The sequence below is a fragment of the Onychomys torridus genome, chromosome 14 (genome assembly GCF_903995425.1).
Source record: "Onychomys torridus chromosome 14, mOncTor1.1, whole genome shotgun sequence".
NCBI lineage: Eukaryota > Metazoa > Chordata > Mammalia > Rodentia > Cricetidae > Onychomys > Onychomys torridus.
In genome coordinates this window covers 49,280,280-49,297,061 of record NC_050456.1, presented here as the reverse complement: position 1 = coordinate 49,297,061, position 16,782 = coordinate 49,280,280, and the positions used below count along the sequence as shown (strand labels likewise).

Genomic DNA, 16,782 nt, shown 5'->3' with positions numbered 1-16,782 from the left:
GCTTCTGCGGTTAAGGCTTCTGGGCTGCCTTCCTGGAGTCAGACTCCTGGCAGCACAGGATAGCAGCAGCTGATGCCCTGTGGCATGAACAGGGCTTGAAGTACTGTTCTGGAAACTTCCCCTCAGGCCTGGCTCTCTGGTCCTCCTGACTGACGGCCTTTTAACACATTCGTTCTTGCTCTCCTGAATCAGGTCGGGATGGGTAGAACTACTCCTGAGACATTTTTCAAGGGGAAGAGCTGAGGGAGCCCAGGGGCTCCTGGAAAATGTTCTGTGATGGAAGCAATGGACATGCAGGACATCTGAACAGCCTTCAGCTAACAGTTAATGTTGGGTAGAAAAACTGTAAGAGGCAAGCAATGAGGTACTTCAGTATCTCCTTCTTTTCAAACAGCCCAGATGACGTCAGGTCAGGCATGGGCAACACTTTTCTGTTTCCATTGTGTTCTCTGTCCAGTTGATGGGAGTCTTAATGCACGCTGAGAGTTCTGGGGGGACACACACAAGCCAGGGCTGAGGACCAAGTAGGTCAGGGGTACCTAAGCATTCTCTTCTTTCTTCCTTCCTTTTTCTTTCCTCCTTTCTAACTTCCTTTCTTTCTTGTTTTTTGAGACAGGATCTTGCTGTGTAGCCCATCTGGTTTCAGATTTGTCATGCTTGGCCAGGATTGCCCAGTCTTAGCAATCAAATGAGATTAGGGTAGAAACTCAGGCTAAAGGTGCTCCTGCCAACCCCCTGGTTAGGTGTGGAGCTGCCGCCTTTAATGTGCTGTTTGCAGCTTACCTAATTTAGCTAACTGTGCCAAGAGGCTTAGGGGACATTTTATTCGTCATGCCCCATGAGAAAAATCAAGATTAAAAGAGTTCATCTAACTCTTAAGTTTGGTGAGTCATATGTCCCCAGGAATTTACCCATTTCTTCTAGATTTTTCCATCTTTTTGGAACACAGGTTTTCAAAATATTCCCAAATGATACTGGATGGCATTAGTATCCATTGGAACAGTACCATGCCCATGCCCGCATGCATTTCATATCTCTCTCTCTCTCTCTCTCTCTCTCTCTCTCTCTCTCTCTCTCTCTCTCTCTCAGACAATTGACCTGGAAGTCATTATGTAGACCATGGCCTTGAACTTACAGAAATCATCCTGCCCCTGCCTCTGCCTCTATAGTGCTGGGATTAAAGGTGTGTGCCACCATTCCTTGCTCTAACTTTCCTAATATTAACCTTCTTTTTCTTATGATGAGTTTGGCTATAAGTTGTCAATCTTGTTTGTCTTTTCAAATAACTAACTCTAGGAGCAGGGGAGATGGCTCAGTAGTTAAGAGTGTTTGTTGCTCTCTTGTAGAGGACAAGGGTTCAATTCCCAGCACCACATGGTGGCTCAGAATCACCCTTAACTCTAGTTCCAGGAGATCTGGTGCCCTTTTTTTACCTTTGTGGGTACCAGGCACACATGTGGTACACATACATACATGCAGGTAAAAACACTCGTGCATATAATCTAGAAATCATTTTCAAAGAACTGTTTCACTTTTTGTATCTCTCTGGTCCCTGTTTCATTACTTCCTGTCTTCTGGTTTGACATTCCGCTTGTTCTTGTTTTTGAAGACCCTGAGGTGCACTGTTCAGTTGTTTTTGTAAGTTATCCGCTATTCAGGAGAAACCCTTCTGTAATCCTAGTATTCAGGAAGCTGAGGCAGGAGGATCACAGCTTGGAGATCAGATTGTCTCAAAGACAAAAACGTTGTGTACTCCAGGTTACACAGCTAGGCTCTTCCTGAACCATGATGGACCTGTGTGTGCATGTGGAGTTGGGACGAGCAGCCCATCCGACAGCTCGGCTTGTTCTCAGTCTGCACCTTCCCACCGCAGCACACAGCTGGTGAACTGAAGCAGGAGCTCGGGAAATGCCGAAGCGTTGAGTGTCTTTCCCAGTTGACAACTTACTTACGGTTCAGGTTCTTTAGGAGATCATTCTTTTTGTTTTACTATTTTATTTAATTTTGTTCTATCTTCAGCTTGATACAGTACAAATTCTTATCCTAATTGTGAAATGTTTCACTGAGCCTTGCCCAGTAATTGAGTAAAACCAAAACTTATTATAAGCCGCAGTCATCCTGGGGTCCCCCCTGCTAGGTAGCCTCCCTGGATCTGTGGGTTGCAGTCTGATTGTTCTTTTTTTTATTTTTTTCTGATTGTTCTTTTATATCTAGTATCCACATATGAGTGAGTACATACCATATTTGTCCTTCTGGGTTTGGGTTACCTCACTCAGGATAATTTTTTTCTAGTTCCATCCATTTGCCTGCAAATTTCATGCTGTCATTGATTTTCTCTGCTGAGTAGTACTTCATTGTGTATATGTACTACAGTCTCTTAATCCATTCTTCAGTTGATGGGCATCTAGGTTGTTTCCAGGTTCTGGCTATTCCAAATAGTGCAGCTATGAACATAGTTGAGCATGTATCTTTGTGGTATGATTGAGCATTCCTTGAGTATCTGCCCAAGAGTGGTATGGCTGGGTCTTGAGGTAGATCGAGTCCCAATTTTTCTGAGAAACCGCCATACTGATTTCCACAATGGTTGTACAAGTTTGCACTCCCACCAACAGTGGAGGAGTGTTCCCTTTGCTCAGTATCCTCTCCAACATTGACTGTCATTAGTGTTTTTGATCATAGCCATTCTGACAGGTGTGAGGTGGTATCTCAGAGTCATTTTGATTTGCATTTTTTCTGATGAATAAGATATTGAGCATTAACTGTCTTTCAGCCATTTGTGATTCTTCTTTTGAGAATTCTGTTTAGCTCTTTAGCCTATTTTTAAATTGGATTGTTCAGTATTTTGATGTCTAGTTTCTTTTTTTTTTCTTTTTGGCCAGAGCTGAGGACCAAACCCAGGGCCTTGCGCTTGCTAGGCAAGCGCTCTACCACTGAGCTAAATCCCCAAACCCTTGATGTCTAGTTCCTTGAGTTCTTTATATATTCTGGAGATCAGCCCTCTGTCAGATGTGGGGTTGGTGAAGGTAAAGATATGCAAGTCTTGAGATTTATATCTTCTAAGAATCAGAGAAAGACTTAATTCTAGGAAAATATATTGGCCTCTGGACACGATCAATCAATCAATCAATCCTGCCATCTCTGAGAAGCACAGAGAGTCCCAAGCATACATTAAACAGGAGTCCAGTATAATGAACCCCTCCAGGACAACAGTACCCCACATTAACTGGCACTGCAAAGGTTTCTGGGTCCCTTGTATATAATGGGAATATTTTAAGACGTCCCATTCTGTAGGCTGTCTTTTTGTCTTATTGACCGTATCTTTTGCCCTACAAAAGCTTCTCAGTTTCAAGAGGTCCCATTTATTAACTGTTGCTCTCAGTGTCTGCTACTGGTGTTATATTTAAGAAGTGGTAGGAGACCATTCTTTAAGATTGATTGTATTTCATATGTACATATGTCTTATTGAGTGAGTTTTGTGTGCACCATGTGCATTCAGGAGCCCTGAAGAGGCCAGAAGAGGGTGTCAGGTCCTCTGGAACTGGAGTATTAACACTCCACTCTACATGAACAGCCTCCAGGAAGGAGCTGTGTGAATGCAACCTAATGGGGACATAGCTCTCTGCTCTTAGATACAGGCTAACGTACACACTTAGGAAAAGGCAATAAAACATTCCCTGTAGGGAAATGGAAACAAGGGTTCCACTGGAGTTACACCCTGACTGGGATGCCAAAGCTCCCAGCATCATGTTCAAAAGCAACTGTGTCACCTACCTGCTCTGTCCTTGACCCCCACCCACAGGCATGTGCCAAGTAAAGGACCCAGGAACACCACAACTCTGGCTTCTCTGAGCTACCTCAGCACCAAGTATTCCTGTAGGAGCAAGACGTAGAGGTGGCTAGCCCTGGGCTTCGTCAAGCTTTGGAGCAGCATTAAATGTCTGTTCTAACCCTAATTCCAGGACCCAGGCTCTCCCCCTGGATCCCACATAAAGGCTGTGGCCAGTTTCGGGTAACCTTGGTTACAGCAGATCTTTGCCCATCCTTGTATTCTAGCACTGCTCAGTTTGGGGTTTCTCTCCTGCAATTGCTGCTCTTCTGGATACCAGTTGCTTCAGGACAGGGTCGGGCTTACATAGCAGGCACTCAGCAAGTACATACTGCATTGATGCTCTTTGCTCAGTGGTTTTCTGCTTTTGTTGGCCTTGGCTTCCTCTCCTCTAAAATGGAATCTGTGGAGTGCCTGAGAATGGATGTGGAAGCCACTTTTCTTTCTTTCTTTTTTAAAATTTATTTATTTATTATGTATACAGAGGAGGGCGCCAGATCTCATTACACATGGTTGTGAGCCACCATGTGGTTGCTGGGAATTGAACTCGGGACCTCTGGAAGAGCAGTCAGTGCTCTTAACCTCTGAGTCATCTCTCCAGCCCAGAAGCCACCTTTCAATGACAGACTGAGACATTAGCTGTGAGAACCAAGGATAATCACTGGGCTTCTGGGGGCTTTGTGTTCTCAGCCTTTGCTACTCTCTGCTCCCTCCCAGCTTGGTCCACATGCAGTTTTTTTTGGTTTTTTTTTTTTTTTTTTTGAACTCTCCCACACACAGCAGGATCCTCCAGAGTCCAGGCTTACTGGCTGTCCCCCATCTGATCTCAAAGCCTAAAGCTGACCATGTGAGTCAGTGTCATGCCCTGTGCTGGCCACCACTGCTTTGTCTCCAGGTACCAACTTCTGACCTTCAGCTGTAATACCTTTCACACACACACACACACACTCACACACACACACACACACCAAGATTCACCCTACTTCTTTCCCCAGCTCTCTAGCCACATGAGTTCCTATGTTCTAGCTGTCATGCACGTCTGCGTCTTTGCGCCCTCCCCTCAGTCTAGAATGTTGCTCTTCTTCCTTCTCAGTCCTGCTCAGACCCAGGTCAAATGACTCATTTGCAATGCCCTTCCCCATGTCACTCCCCTGGCAAACTCCTTTTCCTTGTGTTCCATTCCTTCTGTGATTGGACTGTCTAAGGCCAGGCAGGGTTGCTGTGCAAGGCTTGGCTGCCTCCAGAGTAACCTTGGAGAGATGTGTGCTCATCTCTTTTCCATTTCTGTGATAAAATACCTTGACAAAAAGCAACACAGGGAGGGAACAGTTTATTTGGCTTGTAATTCCAAATCACAATCCATTTTTGGGTAAGTCAAGGCAAGAACTCAAGCAGCCAATCACATTACATCCACAACCAAGAGCAGAGCGTATCACTTGCTTGCTTAGTGCTCAGCTGGCACTCTGCTCACACAGGCCAGAGCCTAGCCCATGGCATGGCACTATCCACCATCAATTAACAGGCAGGGCAGTCTTCCGCCGGCATGCCTACAGTAGGCCAACCTGCTCTAGATAGCTCCTCGTGAGGCTTCCTCCCAGGTGACTACAGGTTCTGTTCAGTTGACAGTTAACCAGCGCAGGAGATAAAGTGGTACATGCACCGTGGGCCAGAGCAAAGCCTGTAAGTTGAAGGTAGGGGAAGCAAATGAGAGCATTATATGGGCACAGAAGACTGGCCCTTCTGGGTGACCAGGGTCCCCACAGGCCTCGAGGAAGGCTTGAAAGCCTGGGTTAAGTCCACCTGAAGCCACTGTGCTACCCCTGTTAGGGATTTCCCTGCCAGGACTCCCTTGCACTAGTCTCTAAGATTAGATTGTTCTCATCACCAGGTGGCCTGTTGTCCTAACCACCCACAAGTGGTCACACCCAAGGTCTCCAGGGTAAATGTTTTTTGGGTAGCTAGAACCCCCTGCTGCCCTGCCACTTCCCGGCACCAATATGGGCTTTTGGAACCCAGGGGACATGACAGGGACAGCAGACTTCTCAGAAATGCTTATGCTGCTGCCTCTTGAGGATGCTGTGTGGATTAAAATACATATATTAATTTAGCTTCAAAGAGGAAGGATATTGTATTTGGGTCTTGGCAGATGTGCTGAGTTTGGCTAGTAAACTTGTAAGCCATTAATAAATGTCATAATCTCACACATTCTCATGTAGAACTGAATGCAAAATTCAGCAGGTCAGATAGTATTGATTAGGCACTAGTGTTAGCGCCATCATTACTCAATAAAAAGGTTAAAGGTAAGCTACTTTGCTTCATTTTTTTAAATTTATTTATTTTTTTCCCCCGAGCTGAGGGCCGAACCCAGGGCCTTGCACTTGCTAGGCAAGCACTCTACCACTGGGCTAAATCCCCAACCCCAGGTAAGCCACTTTGAAACCCTCTTGCATTCATTCACCAAAAGGGAGTCCTCTAGCAGGGTGTGGTGGTGCATGCCTGCAGTCCCAGCAATAGGGAGGCTGAAGCAGGTGGATCATGAATTTGGGGCCAGCCTGGGCTACACTACAGTGAGACCCTGCCGTAGGTGGGGAGAGGACCTTCCAACACTCAGCTCCATATTAGCTTGGGATGTTTGTGCAAGTCCCACAGAAGGTTGATTTCTGGTTCTTAAAGTATTGAGTAAATCTGTCTGTGGCCAGTGTTCAGGCTAATCCAAAAATGCACCCAGTCTTGTTGTAGGGCAAAGGATGCAACAGAAGAGAATTTTTAAAGGCCAGCTTATTCTGCCCCTCCCTACCTTTTGTCCTGAGTCTAGAAGACCCAGCTAAACCACAGGCTGGAGAGCTAGAAAGAAACATGAGTGCTAGAGAGATGGCTGGGGGGGTGGTGGTGGTGGTGGTGGTGGTGATGGTGGTGGTGGTGATGGTGGTGGTGGTGGTGGTGGTGGTGGTGGTGGTGATGGTGGTGGTGGTGGTGGTGGTGGTGGTGATGGTGGTGGTGGTGGTGGTGGTGGTGGTGGTGGTGGTGGTGGTGGTGGTGGTGGTGGTGGTGGTGGTGGTGGTGGTGGTGGTGGTGGTGGTGGTGGTGGGGGTGGTGGTGGTGGTGGTGGTGGTGGTGGTGGTGGTGGTGGTGATGGTGGTGGTGATGGTGGTGGGTGGTGGTGGTGGTGGTGGTGGTGGTGGTTTCAAGAACACTTGCTGCTCTTTCATAGGACCTGGGTTCAATTCCCATCACTGACATGATGCTTCACAAACATCCCTAACTTTGGTTCCAGTGGATCCAAAACCCTCTTTGGTCCTCTGAGGGTACCAGAAATGCACAATGGTACACATATATCCATGCAGACAAATACTTATACATATAAAATAAAATCTAGAAAAGGAAGTGAAGGTTTTAATGAGAATGGTAGAGGTCTATGCACAGAGGAGGGCGGTGGGCAGGTCACTCCTAGGACATGCCCTTTCTTAGAGCCCATGGGCAGAGAGCACAGGAATACCGGGAAGGTTAGAGGCAGGGTGAGCAGCCTGCCAGGGTGAAGCAGGGCTTTGCTCAGAATGTGGAACAAGGGACGCCTTAGTCCCCCGTCAGGAATTTAGGGAGACAGGAATGCAGGGACAGGGAGGAAATAATCTCCCCAAAGCCCCTAGAGTGAAGAGACCCAGAAGTCCCTGCCACCACATGTATCACCCATATGGTGACCAGGCAGGTCTGCACCTGGAAGGCACATCGATGTGGTCCACTTATCCATAGAATTTTTGTTTGTTTGTTTTTCGAGTCAGGGTTTCTCTGTGTAGTTTTGCGCCTTTCTTGGAACTCACTCAGGCTCGAACTCACCGAGATCTGCCTAGCTCTGCCTCCCAGGTGCTGGGATCAAAGGTGTGCACCACCACTGCCTGGCTTAGCCACAGAACTTTATATTTTCCTCCCCAACCCCTCTCTCTTTGGCAGGGTCTCATGCAGTCCAGGCTGACCTTGAACTCGCGATCTTCGTAAGAAGTAACAAAATAAGGTCTGCCTACTTGACTAGTGTTTCTCTCTCCTAAGACTTCAGATTCCACTTCTCTAAGAAGACTCCTGCAGAGGTAATAAGGTCCACAAGCAATAGGTCCTCTGTGCTGGTTTTCTCTCTTTCTAAACAATTTTTATTCTTTCTTTCTTTTTTTCCTTCCTATTTTTCAGTTGGTTTTCTTAATGAAGAGATGTTTTCCAGAACTCTGGAGCACCTCACCTGAGATACATATGGGGCTCTAATGTACAACAGCACTCACCTTATCACTGCACTTAGTGTGCAACAGCACTCACCTATCAACACTCCACTGTGTGTGCAACAGCACTCACCTCATCAACACTGTGTGTGTGTGCAACAGCACTCACCTCATCAACACTGTGTGTGTGCAACAGCACTCACCTCATCAACACTGTGTGTGTGTGCAACAGCACTCACCTCATCAACACTGTGTGTGTGCAACAGCACTCACCTCATCAACACTCCAGTGTGTGTGCAACAGCACTCACCTCATCAACACTCCACTGTGTGTGCAACAGCACTCACCTCATCAACACTCCACTGTGTGTGCAACAGCACTCACCTCATCATGATCTCAGGGGCCATATGAAGCAATCTGCATTGCAGTTAGAATTATCTGAGCCAGGAGTGGTGGTGTACACCTTTAATCCCAGCACTTGAGAGGCAGAGGCAGCATTCCATATATGTATGCAAATGTCATAATGAAGTCCATTATTTTGTCCTATTAATATCACATACACACACACATATTTTTTTTTTTTTTTTTTGAGTTGGGGTCTCACGCAAACCAGGCTGGTCTTGAACTATGCAGTGAAGAATAGCCTTGAAGTTCTGACCCTCCTGCCTCCCTCCCGAGTGCCAGGATGACAGGCACCAACTACCATCTCTGTTGTACTCCTAGCCCACCTTGAACTCACGGCAGCCTATCTGCTTCTGCCTCTGGAGTGCTAAGTCAACAGGCATGAGCATGTCATTAATAAATACAATAAATATACATGTTCAATTAAAGAAAACAAAAACTGTACGTGCCAGTGAGATGGCTCAGTGAGCAAAGTGCTTGTGGCTTCTCAAGCAAGCCTGGCAGCCCAATTCGAACCGACTCAGGGTAGGAGAGAAGCTGTTCCTCACTCCTCTACCTACCCCCCATGCCTAATTTAAGTCAGCACTTCTATGTGAGTATCTCTTTCGAGACTGCTGATCACAGCACTTATATGCTCCCGACACCCCTGACCTTTGAAAGGAGTGGATGATGATCCACTTGCCTGCTTCTCTCTTTTGGAAAAGCTCCTTTTATAAATTACTATCTGCTAATGAGCAACAAGGGAGGAGGTGGTTATCACTGGATCTGTCTTTTGGAGCAATGGCTACTGGGTCCCTCACTGCCCCTCCCTCTTTCCCCTGTCTAAAGGTACCTTTCTTCTGTCCTTTATGACCTACCATTACCTCAAAATGTTTCCATTATATATTCATTTTGTTTGTATGGGGTGAGGTACACATGCCACACAGTACATATGTGGAGATCATAGGTCAATGCACAGGAGTTGGTTCTCTCCTTCCACCACAGGGCTCTCAGGGATTGAACTTGGGTCTTCAGGCTTGGCAGCAGGTGCCTTGACCAGCTGCGCCATCCCGACTGCCCGCCTTTTTGACGTTCAAATCTGCATCAGGTCTGGTTGCCAAACACAAATATTGCCAGTGTATAAATAAAGAGCCGTCCACATAAGATATGCACTAATAAAAATTTAATATCATAAACAAATCAAAAAACAGCCATTTTTAAACCATTCACAATTAAAGTGGAAAGAGACAAAATTATAAGGCAGCCATCCATGGAATGAGTTTATGTGTACAAAGGATCCAGAAATCACCGTTGTGTACAAAGGGACATTTGAAATCACCGTTCAGGCCACCAAACCAGGAGAACTGTGACGTTACCACCCCACCAGACTCCCAGCACACAGGAAGACAGCACCGACAGAGAGCGGAGCCAGTCTGTGTTTAGAGCTGCGTTGGGCTGAGCACTTCTAAAGTGCCACATGGTCTGCCAGTCCCTTCCCACCAGCCACTCACCTTCAGGTTTCCTGAGCTAGACTGCAAAGTCTCAAGAACAAAAAGGTTGTGGTTGCCAAGTACCTCCAGCAGAGCCCTTCAGGGTGAGGCCCACTGTGTACTGAGCAGAAATGTGCTGCCGCAAGGGCTCCTGTAGAATAACTACAGAGGGTGTGGCCCTGTGCTGCGACAGTCGGGGGCTCTGGCCCAAAGGCAGGAGCATTTTAGAGGTTTGTGCTGTTAGCGTACAGTCCCCACGTTAAGAACTTCACTACCATGAGTTTCAGGGCTTAACACACTCTGTTGCTGGTGTGTCTCTCCTAGTTCTAACCAGTGAAAAGGAGAGCCAGCCAGTGACAGGCTGGTTAAAAAAAAAAAAATCTATGTTCCCCTTTTGACAAGAAATGACACCTCTGAACAGCCCCTCCCTTTCTTTTCTCTAATGATCCAAAACCCCAGAGCAGGCCAACTCGGCTGTCTTTAACTGAGAAATCTGGGGAGTAAGGAGGAATGGGGAGGAGAACACAGCGCCTCAGTGCTGTCCCCACCACTGGCACCCCAGAGCGGCTGCCTGGAGGACACCTGCTGGACAGTGCACACAGGAAGGCAGAGCCAAACAGGAACATCACTGCTCTGCTGATGGAGACTGACAACACGGGGGACCAGGGAGGGGAGTGGATCAGTGTTTTCAGCTTCAATTTGCCTTTTAAGAGTGTGCTTGGGCCGGGAATGGTGTCGCATGCCTTTAATCCCAGCACTTGGGAGGCAGAGAGAGGCAGGCGGATCTGTGAGTTCGAGGCCAGCCTAGGCTACAGAGTGAGATCCAGGGCAGGCTCCAAAGCTATGCAGGAAAAACCCTGTCTCAAAAAACCAAAAAAAAAAAAAAAAAAAAAAGAGAGAGAGAGTTCTTGGAATCTGAAGTCCATCTACGTCTCCCATAGAAAGGGGCTCCAATTGTAATTCAGACTGCTTTGGTTATGAGGAAGGATGGCCCGAGCTTCTTATCAATTATTTCTTTGGTAGCCCATAATTCCACTGGTAATCATGGCAGCAGCTGAACTATCACCAGTGTTCAAAGGTGTTATCGCGTTAAGGCATCCACACCTCCGGAGGAAGTTTTAAGGAGGAGGAAAACAGAACATCAAGGTGGTCCCTCCAATGCCTGCCCTGTGAGTGACCTCCGCCTCCCTAGACAGAGGCTTCTGCCCTGCTGCACGGTTCCTGCTGCCTAAAATGCATTTGAGCCCTATTAAGATTCATATGGCTATTGAGCCTGCTGACCAAGGAGGGATGAGCAATCCCCGGGCAGCAGCTCAGGGCCTGGGAAAGGCCCCAGCTTTGGAAAGCTCATTACTACTGAGTCCTGGGGGTGGGGGGGTGGGGGCAAATTTAGGAGTTTGATGGTTCAGTCCTGGCCAGAGTCCAAGGCCCTCCCCAGCAAGATCATCTAGCCAAGCTGTTAAGCAGGATGGCAAGGCACTGCCGGATGAAAGAGGCTCTGGCCAGTGCGACAAACCCTGACCACTGCACGTAGTGGGATGACAGAGTTACTTCTACTCAAGCCAAGTCGGACACAGACCTTGGCTATCTACTCGACACAGTGAATTTCCAGAAAGAATCACGACAACATACTTTGGAAGGCCTAGACGAGACCAAACCTTCCCTGAGTCAGCTGTTGGTGCCTAACCGGGAGAGTCACCCCGACTGGCACACGGCCGGCCTGCCTTCAGTCTCACTGGGAGGCAACGGCTATCAGCCTCCATACAAAACTGCACCCGCCCATTCTGCTACTTTCTTTACAGCAGTCAGCAGAGGGCTCACAAGTTCAATTCCACAGCTGTGACCCAGTGACAATTTAGGAGAGAAACAGAGGAAACCACAGGCATGCTGGCTGGCATGGGTGTCAGAAAGATACAAATGATGGCGCCCACTGCGCTGAAGAAACTCGTCTTGGCTCTCTCTTTAGGTAAAGAGTCTTGAAATGGTACAGAAAATGTAAATTAATACAGCATTATACAGCTATCTGACAACACAGGATTTAGGCAGATTTTGGCAAACATGGAAAAATCACCTTCGTTTGTTGAATACTTTGTCTCCACTGCTTAAATGATCAGAGTGTTAGTGATGTGTCAACTCACAGGAGGAAGTGACATCTGCAAGGCTTGATGAAGTCGGATTTGACACAAAGGTCACTTATTGGAAGGAAATGAAGACTAGGGACAGTGCCGTCTCGTCACTGTGGTTCAGGAGTGGCTGTCCTGATGGACATTTGACTCTCACAGGACTAAAGTCACCAGGAGCAGTAAGTAGGCAGGACACAGAGGGCAGGCGAAGAGCACAGCGTGGAGGGAAGGACCAGACATGATCGCAAGGAGCTTGAGGCCAGCAGCAGACGCGCCCTTCTACACTCCTGCTGCCTCCTGCACAGGCCCTAAGAGTGGACAGACACTCTCCATTCTGGACAAGGGCCTAGCCAGAGGGCTGCTGGCTGCTAAAAGCAATACTCAGAATGTCAGTTCTCAACCTATGGATTGTGACCCCCCACAGGGGTTGCATATCAGATATTTACATTATGATTCACAGCAGTAGCAAAATTACAGTTATGAAGTAGCAATGAAAATAATTTATGGCTGGGGGTCATCACAACACGAGGAACTGTATTAAAGGGTTGCAACGTTAGGAAGGTTGAGAACCACTGACTTAGCAGAAAAGGACAACATACTTTGAGATAGTGTTACTTTATAAAAGGTACTACAAAGATGTCAGTTACTATCCAAATTCCCAGAAAAAGTTAACACCCCTTAATTTCACTGTGGTCATACTGTTGTTGAAGGAAAGCCTGTGCCTGAACAGATCCTGGCTCTTCTGGAAGAATGTGCTGCAGACAGGGACCCTGTGAAGGATACTTCAGAAAAATGCTGTAAGACACCAGACCCCTCTTCAAAATGCTCTACTGGAAGGAAGGGCAGGCTCTATTTAGGGAGGCACGTGCAAAAGAGTTGTTTAAGCCTCTAGACATCTCCTTTCGATGGATGTCTCTTTCAGGTCCAGGTCAGCTGCGTCTCCTGGCCTTCTTCTCCTTACTCTAACCTTTAGTATCTAAGAGGGTGAGTGTTGCCCCCTTCTCTCAAGGCATGGGGCACAGGTGCTGATGCACCGTCTTACACGGTAAGAACCACGAGAAAAACCAATGGGGAGGTGGTAGAGCCTCTAAACTAAGGGGAAAACTGAGCTTAATTACAGAACACTGTATTTTCATAATCACTACTTCATGGTATGAAGTTCTCCACTTTTCTTTAAAACTAAATTCCATCTTCCCTGAGACTAGGGTAAAGAGAACCATCAGAATGCGGCATGTCAAAGTCCCTAAAGAGAACCATCAGAACGCGGCATGTCAAAGTCCCTAAAGAGAACCATCAGAACGCGGCATGTCAAAGTCCCTAAAGAGAACCATCAGAACGCGGCATGTCAAAGTCCCTAAAGAGAACCATCAGAACGCGGCATGTCAAAGTCCCTAAAGAGAACCATCAGAACGCGGCATGTCAAAGTCCCTAAAGAGAACACAGTCCCTGTCTGAGGACAGTGCTCCTGCTGCACGCTGTTCTACTTCTTCACGACGGACTCTCACCTCCCTCGGGCTCTAGGAACACGGTGGAGGTGGACAAGGTGAGACAAAACACTGAGGAGGTGAGGAGCGTCACACGCTAGCTCTTCTTCCTGGATGGCAATGGCCATGGCCTGAGGCCAGAACCTGACCGTTAATGCTGGTGTCCTATTGACAGGATGAGTGGGATGAGGCAACCCAGAACCAGGGCTGCCACCTCAAGGCGGCTGAGGCCTCTCCCTCCAGTGTCGGCCTTGTGGCTGTGTCCCATTCCACCCACCTCAGGGAGGACATGGACGGTGGCAACATAAAGAAATGTCCCGGCCGAGAACAGCATGGCCACTCCAGTGGCATTGACCTCTGAAAGGGCTTCTTTACTGCTCTGTGAATTAGAAGAGAGAACAAGGAAAAAAAAGTCACATCAGAGTTGGAGACAGGAGGATGTCCCAACTAAACCGGAATAGTTATACCTGGGGCTGCTTGGTACATGGAGACATCTTGAGATTGGAAACTCTGTCATTTATGGGGAGGTCTCAAATAAAGGCCTAAGAACACCAGTGACAATATACAATCACAGCTTTAAAATTTATTTGAAATTCACAATTTTCATTATATAGATACTATGATTTGAGAAAATAAAGAAATAATAAAAATCAAGCCAATTAACATCTATTACTTCAAATGTTTGTGTTTTTGCAGGGAGAACATTTAAAATTTACTCTTACTTACCATCTTGAAATAAAAGCCATATTAACTACAGTTGCTTTTCAAAGCAACTTTCAAGTGCTGCTTATGAGTTTTCACTCATAACTCTGAGATGGAATCTCAGAAACTTAGGCATAATTCATCGTTCTAATATTTAACAAGTATCCTCTGTGTACTAGGCCAGGTGCTTGAGATACAGACTAATCAAGATGCAACAGAGGCAGGTGGCTCTTTGAGTTTGAGGCAAGCCTTGTCTACTGTGAGTTCCAGTCAGTGCTACACAGAGAGACCCTGTCTCTGAACTCTCTTGCCTCAGCCTCCCAAGTGCTGGGACTACAGATGGGGGCCACCATACCTATCACCATTTGCTAATCTTTACAAAACCAGCCACAGTCTTTTCTATTAAAATGAGTAGACCGTGAGCCAAGGCAATAGGTTAAAGCTTTACAAACTTGCCCCAGACACAGCTATAATGCCATGCTTCCCATGGAAAGTTCTGAAGCACAGCAGTCCGTGGTGTGATGGCCTCATATTTGAAAAGGAACCATCAGGGCTGGGGAGGTGGCTCAGTGCAGTGTTTGCCCAGCATGTGAGAGACCCTGACTTAATTCTCAGTATCAAAAAAAGCTGTTCGTGGGGGATAACTTCTAAAGAACTACCCATTGCTTTAGGGCTCTCCCGGTAAATGAGAAAGAGTTCATTGTTAGACTCAAGACCAACAATCAAAGACCTGGTGAACAGAATCTAACTACTCATTAACCATTCATTTTCCATATAGACTTTCTCAAATCTTTCCTTTTCTTCCTCTTGACTGTTTTTAAATGAGAACAGAACAGAAGAGGAGGAAGAAAGAAAAGAGGTCTGGGGTTACAATTCAGTAGGAGAGTGCTTGCTTAGCATGTGTGAGGCCCTGGGTTCACGCCTACTACCCACAACCAGCCAACCAACAAAAAAATCCAGAAGAGTGAGTCAACATTCCTTCTAAAACATTTATTGTTTTATGTAATGGTGACTCAGTGACCTTTGGAGGGGACATGGGGGGCTCTTTCCAACCAGCCCTCGATAGTTTGGTTCCAAGATTCCCCCATAGAGTCTATTCACTGACATTTAGGTAAATAGGAGGGGCTGTTGCTATGGACAGAACTATAAGGCCTGGAGATGGAGTGTGTGGGCTCCACGCTGAAAACGGGCATTTCAAGTCTGAAGCTATGCTCCTCAGGGATAAAAAACTAAAGGATTTGGAATCCCAGCTGCCCACAGCCACCTTTGTTCCAGCTCTGCTATCAGCCACTGAATGGCCTGTCCTGTATGCCTCCTGTGCCTGCCTCACCATTAATGTTGGATGATTCCAACTTACTATTCATCTGCCAAACAAAATAAGCACGGCCAGTTAAATGATACTTTTTAAATACTGAAATTCTACTATATATTTATGCAAATATTCTTAGAACTGATACCAAAGTTTTCAATTTATATGAATAAAATATAAAATTCATAAAAAGGACTAACTTGGAATTAAGACATTTATCTTCTACAGATTTTTACTCTCCATTTTTGTCTTAGTCTGAGGAAATACTGTACATAAAAAAATTCAACCTAAGATACCCAAGTTTGTTGAGCCTTTTGATACTGTGACATAATGCTGTCATCTACAACATTCATGTTAGGCAACCATACATTTGAGTTACCAATAAACAAAATTAGATAATATAAAAGACAAAAAAACTACATCATGTTTCAGTAAGTCTATGGTTTTGTGTTGGGTCACATTCATTGCTCTCAGCTCCATGCAACTCACCGGCTGCAGGCTGAACACCTATGAGGGGAACTGGATACGTGACCTTATATTAAGAGATGCTCACACTTACCTTACTTAATCCTAAGTATGTCAGCATGGACATGGCTGGTGCTGCCAATGCAAATACCAGCAAGTGCTTTCTAATTCGATTCCGCTCCAGGCCAGCATGCATCAGGAAGGAAACCAGTCCAAATGCTGCTGGAGCCTGTGAATGACAAAGTGACCTACTATCACTTGACAAACAGGGCTTGCTTCCACATCGAGAAACGCGTGTGGTGTTATCTGAGTACGAGCTCTCACGACAGAAACCTAGGCATCCCATCAAGAGTAAGTCTTGCCTAGGAATCAATGTTCTCACAAAGAAAATCCTATATGTAGCTGTATACAGATTTCTTGGTAGTATTGCACACAAAAATTATTTTGAATTTTTAAATTCTTATTTATATATTTGTGTGTGTGTGTGTGTGTGTGTGTGTGAATGCAGCCACCTTGCAGCACAGTGTGTGTGGAGAGCAGAGGACAACTTTAGGGTCCTTGAGTTGTCAAACTTACTTAGCAATCACTTCTAACCACTGTGCCATTTCATCAGCTATGTGAACAAAATTCTATAAAAAACAGAAATTGAGGGCTGGAGAAATGGCTTACTGGTTAAGAGCACTAGCTGTCCTTCCAGAGGTTCTGAGTTCAATTCCCAGCACCACCCACATGGTGGCTCACAGCCAATGATAATGGGATCCTGTTCCCTCTTCTGGAATGCAGAAGCGCATGCAGAC

The 16,782-nt window shown here is 46.3% G+C and overlaps 1 protein-coding gene across 2 annotated transcripts in view; it reads right to left on the bottom strand.

The window, feature by feature from the left end:
* Positions 1–12,555: 12,555 nt before the first annotated feature.
* The window catches only part of Slc39a9 (solute carrier family 39 member 9), a 40,085-nt gene continuing 35,858 nt past the window's right edge, over positions 12,556–16,782 (bottom strand). For both annotated transcript variants that reach the window (XM_036206586.1, XM_036206587.1), the window contains 2 exons: positions 16,080–16,214; positions 12,556–13,888 (listed from right to left, as the gene is read on the bottom strand). In XM_036206586.1, coding sequence (XP_036062479.1) covers positions 13,661–13,888; positions 16,080–16,214 — 363 coding nt within the window. In that variant the 3' untranslated portion in view covers positions 12,556–13,660. The remainder of the gene's footprint in view (positions 13,889–16,079; positions 16,215–16,782) is intronic.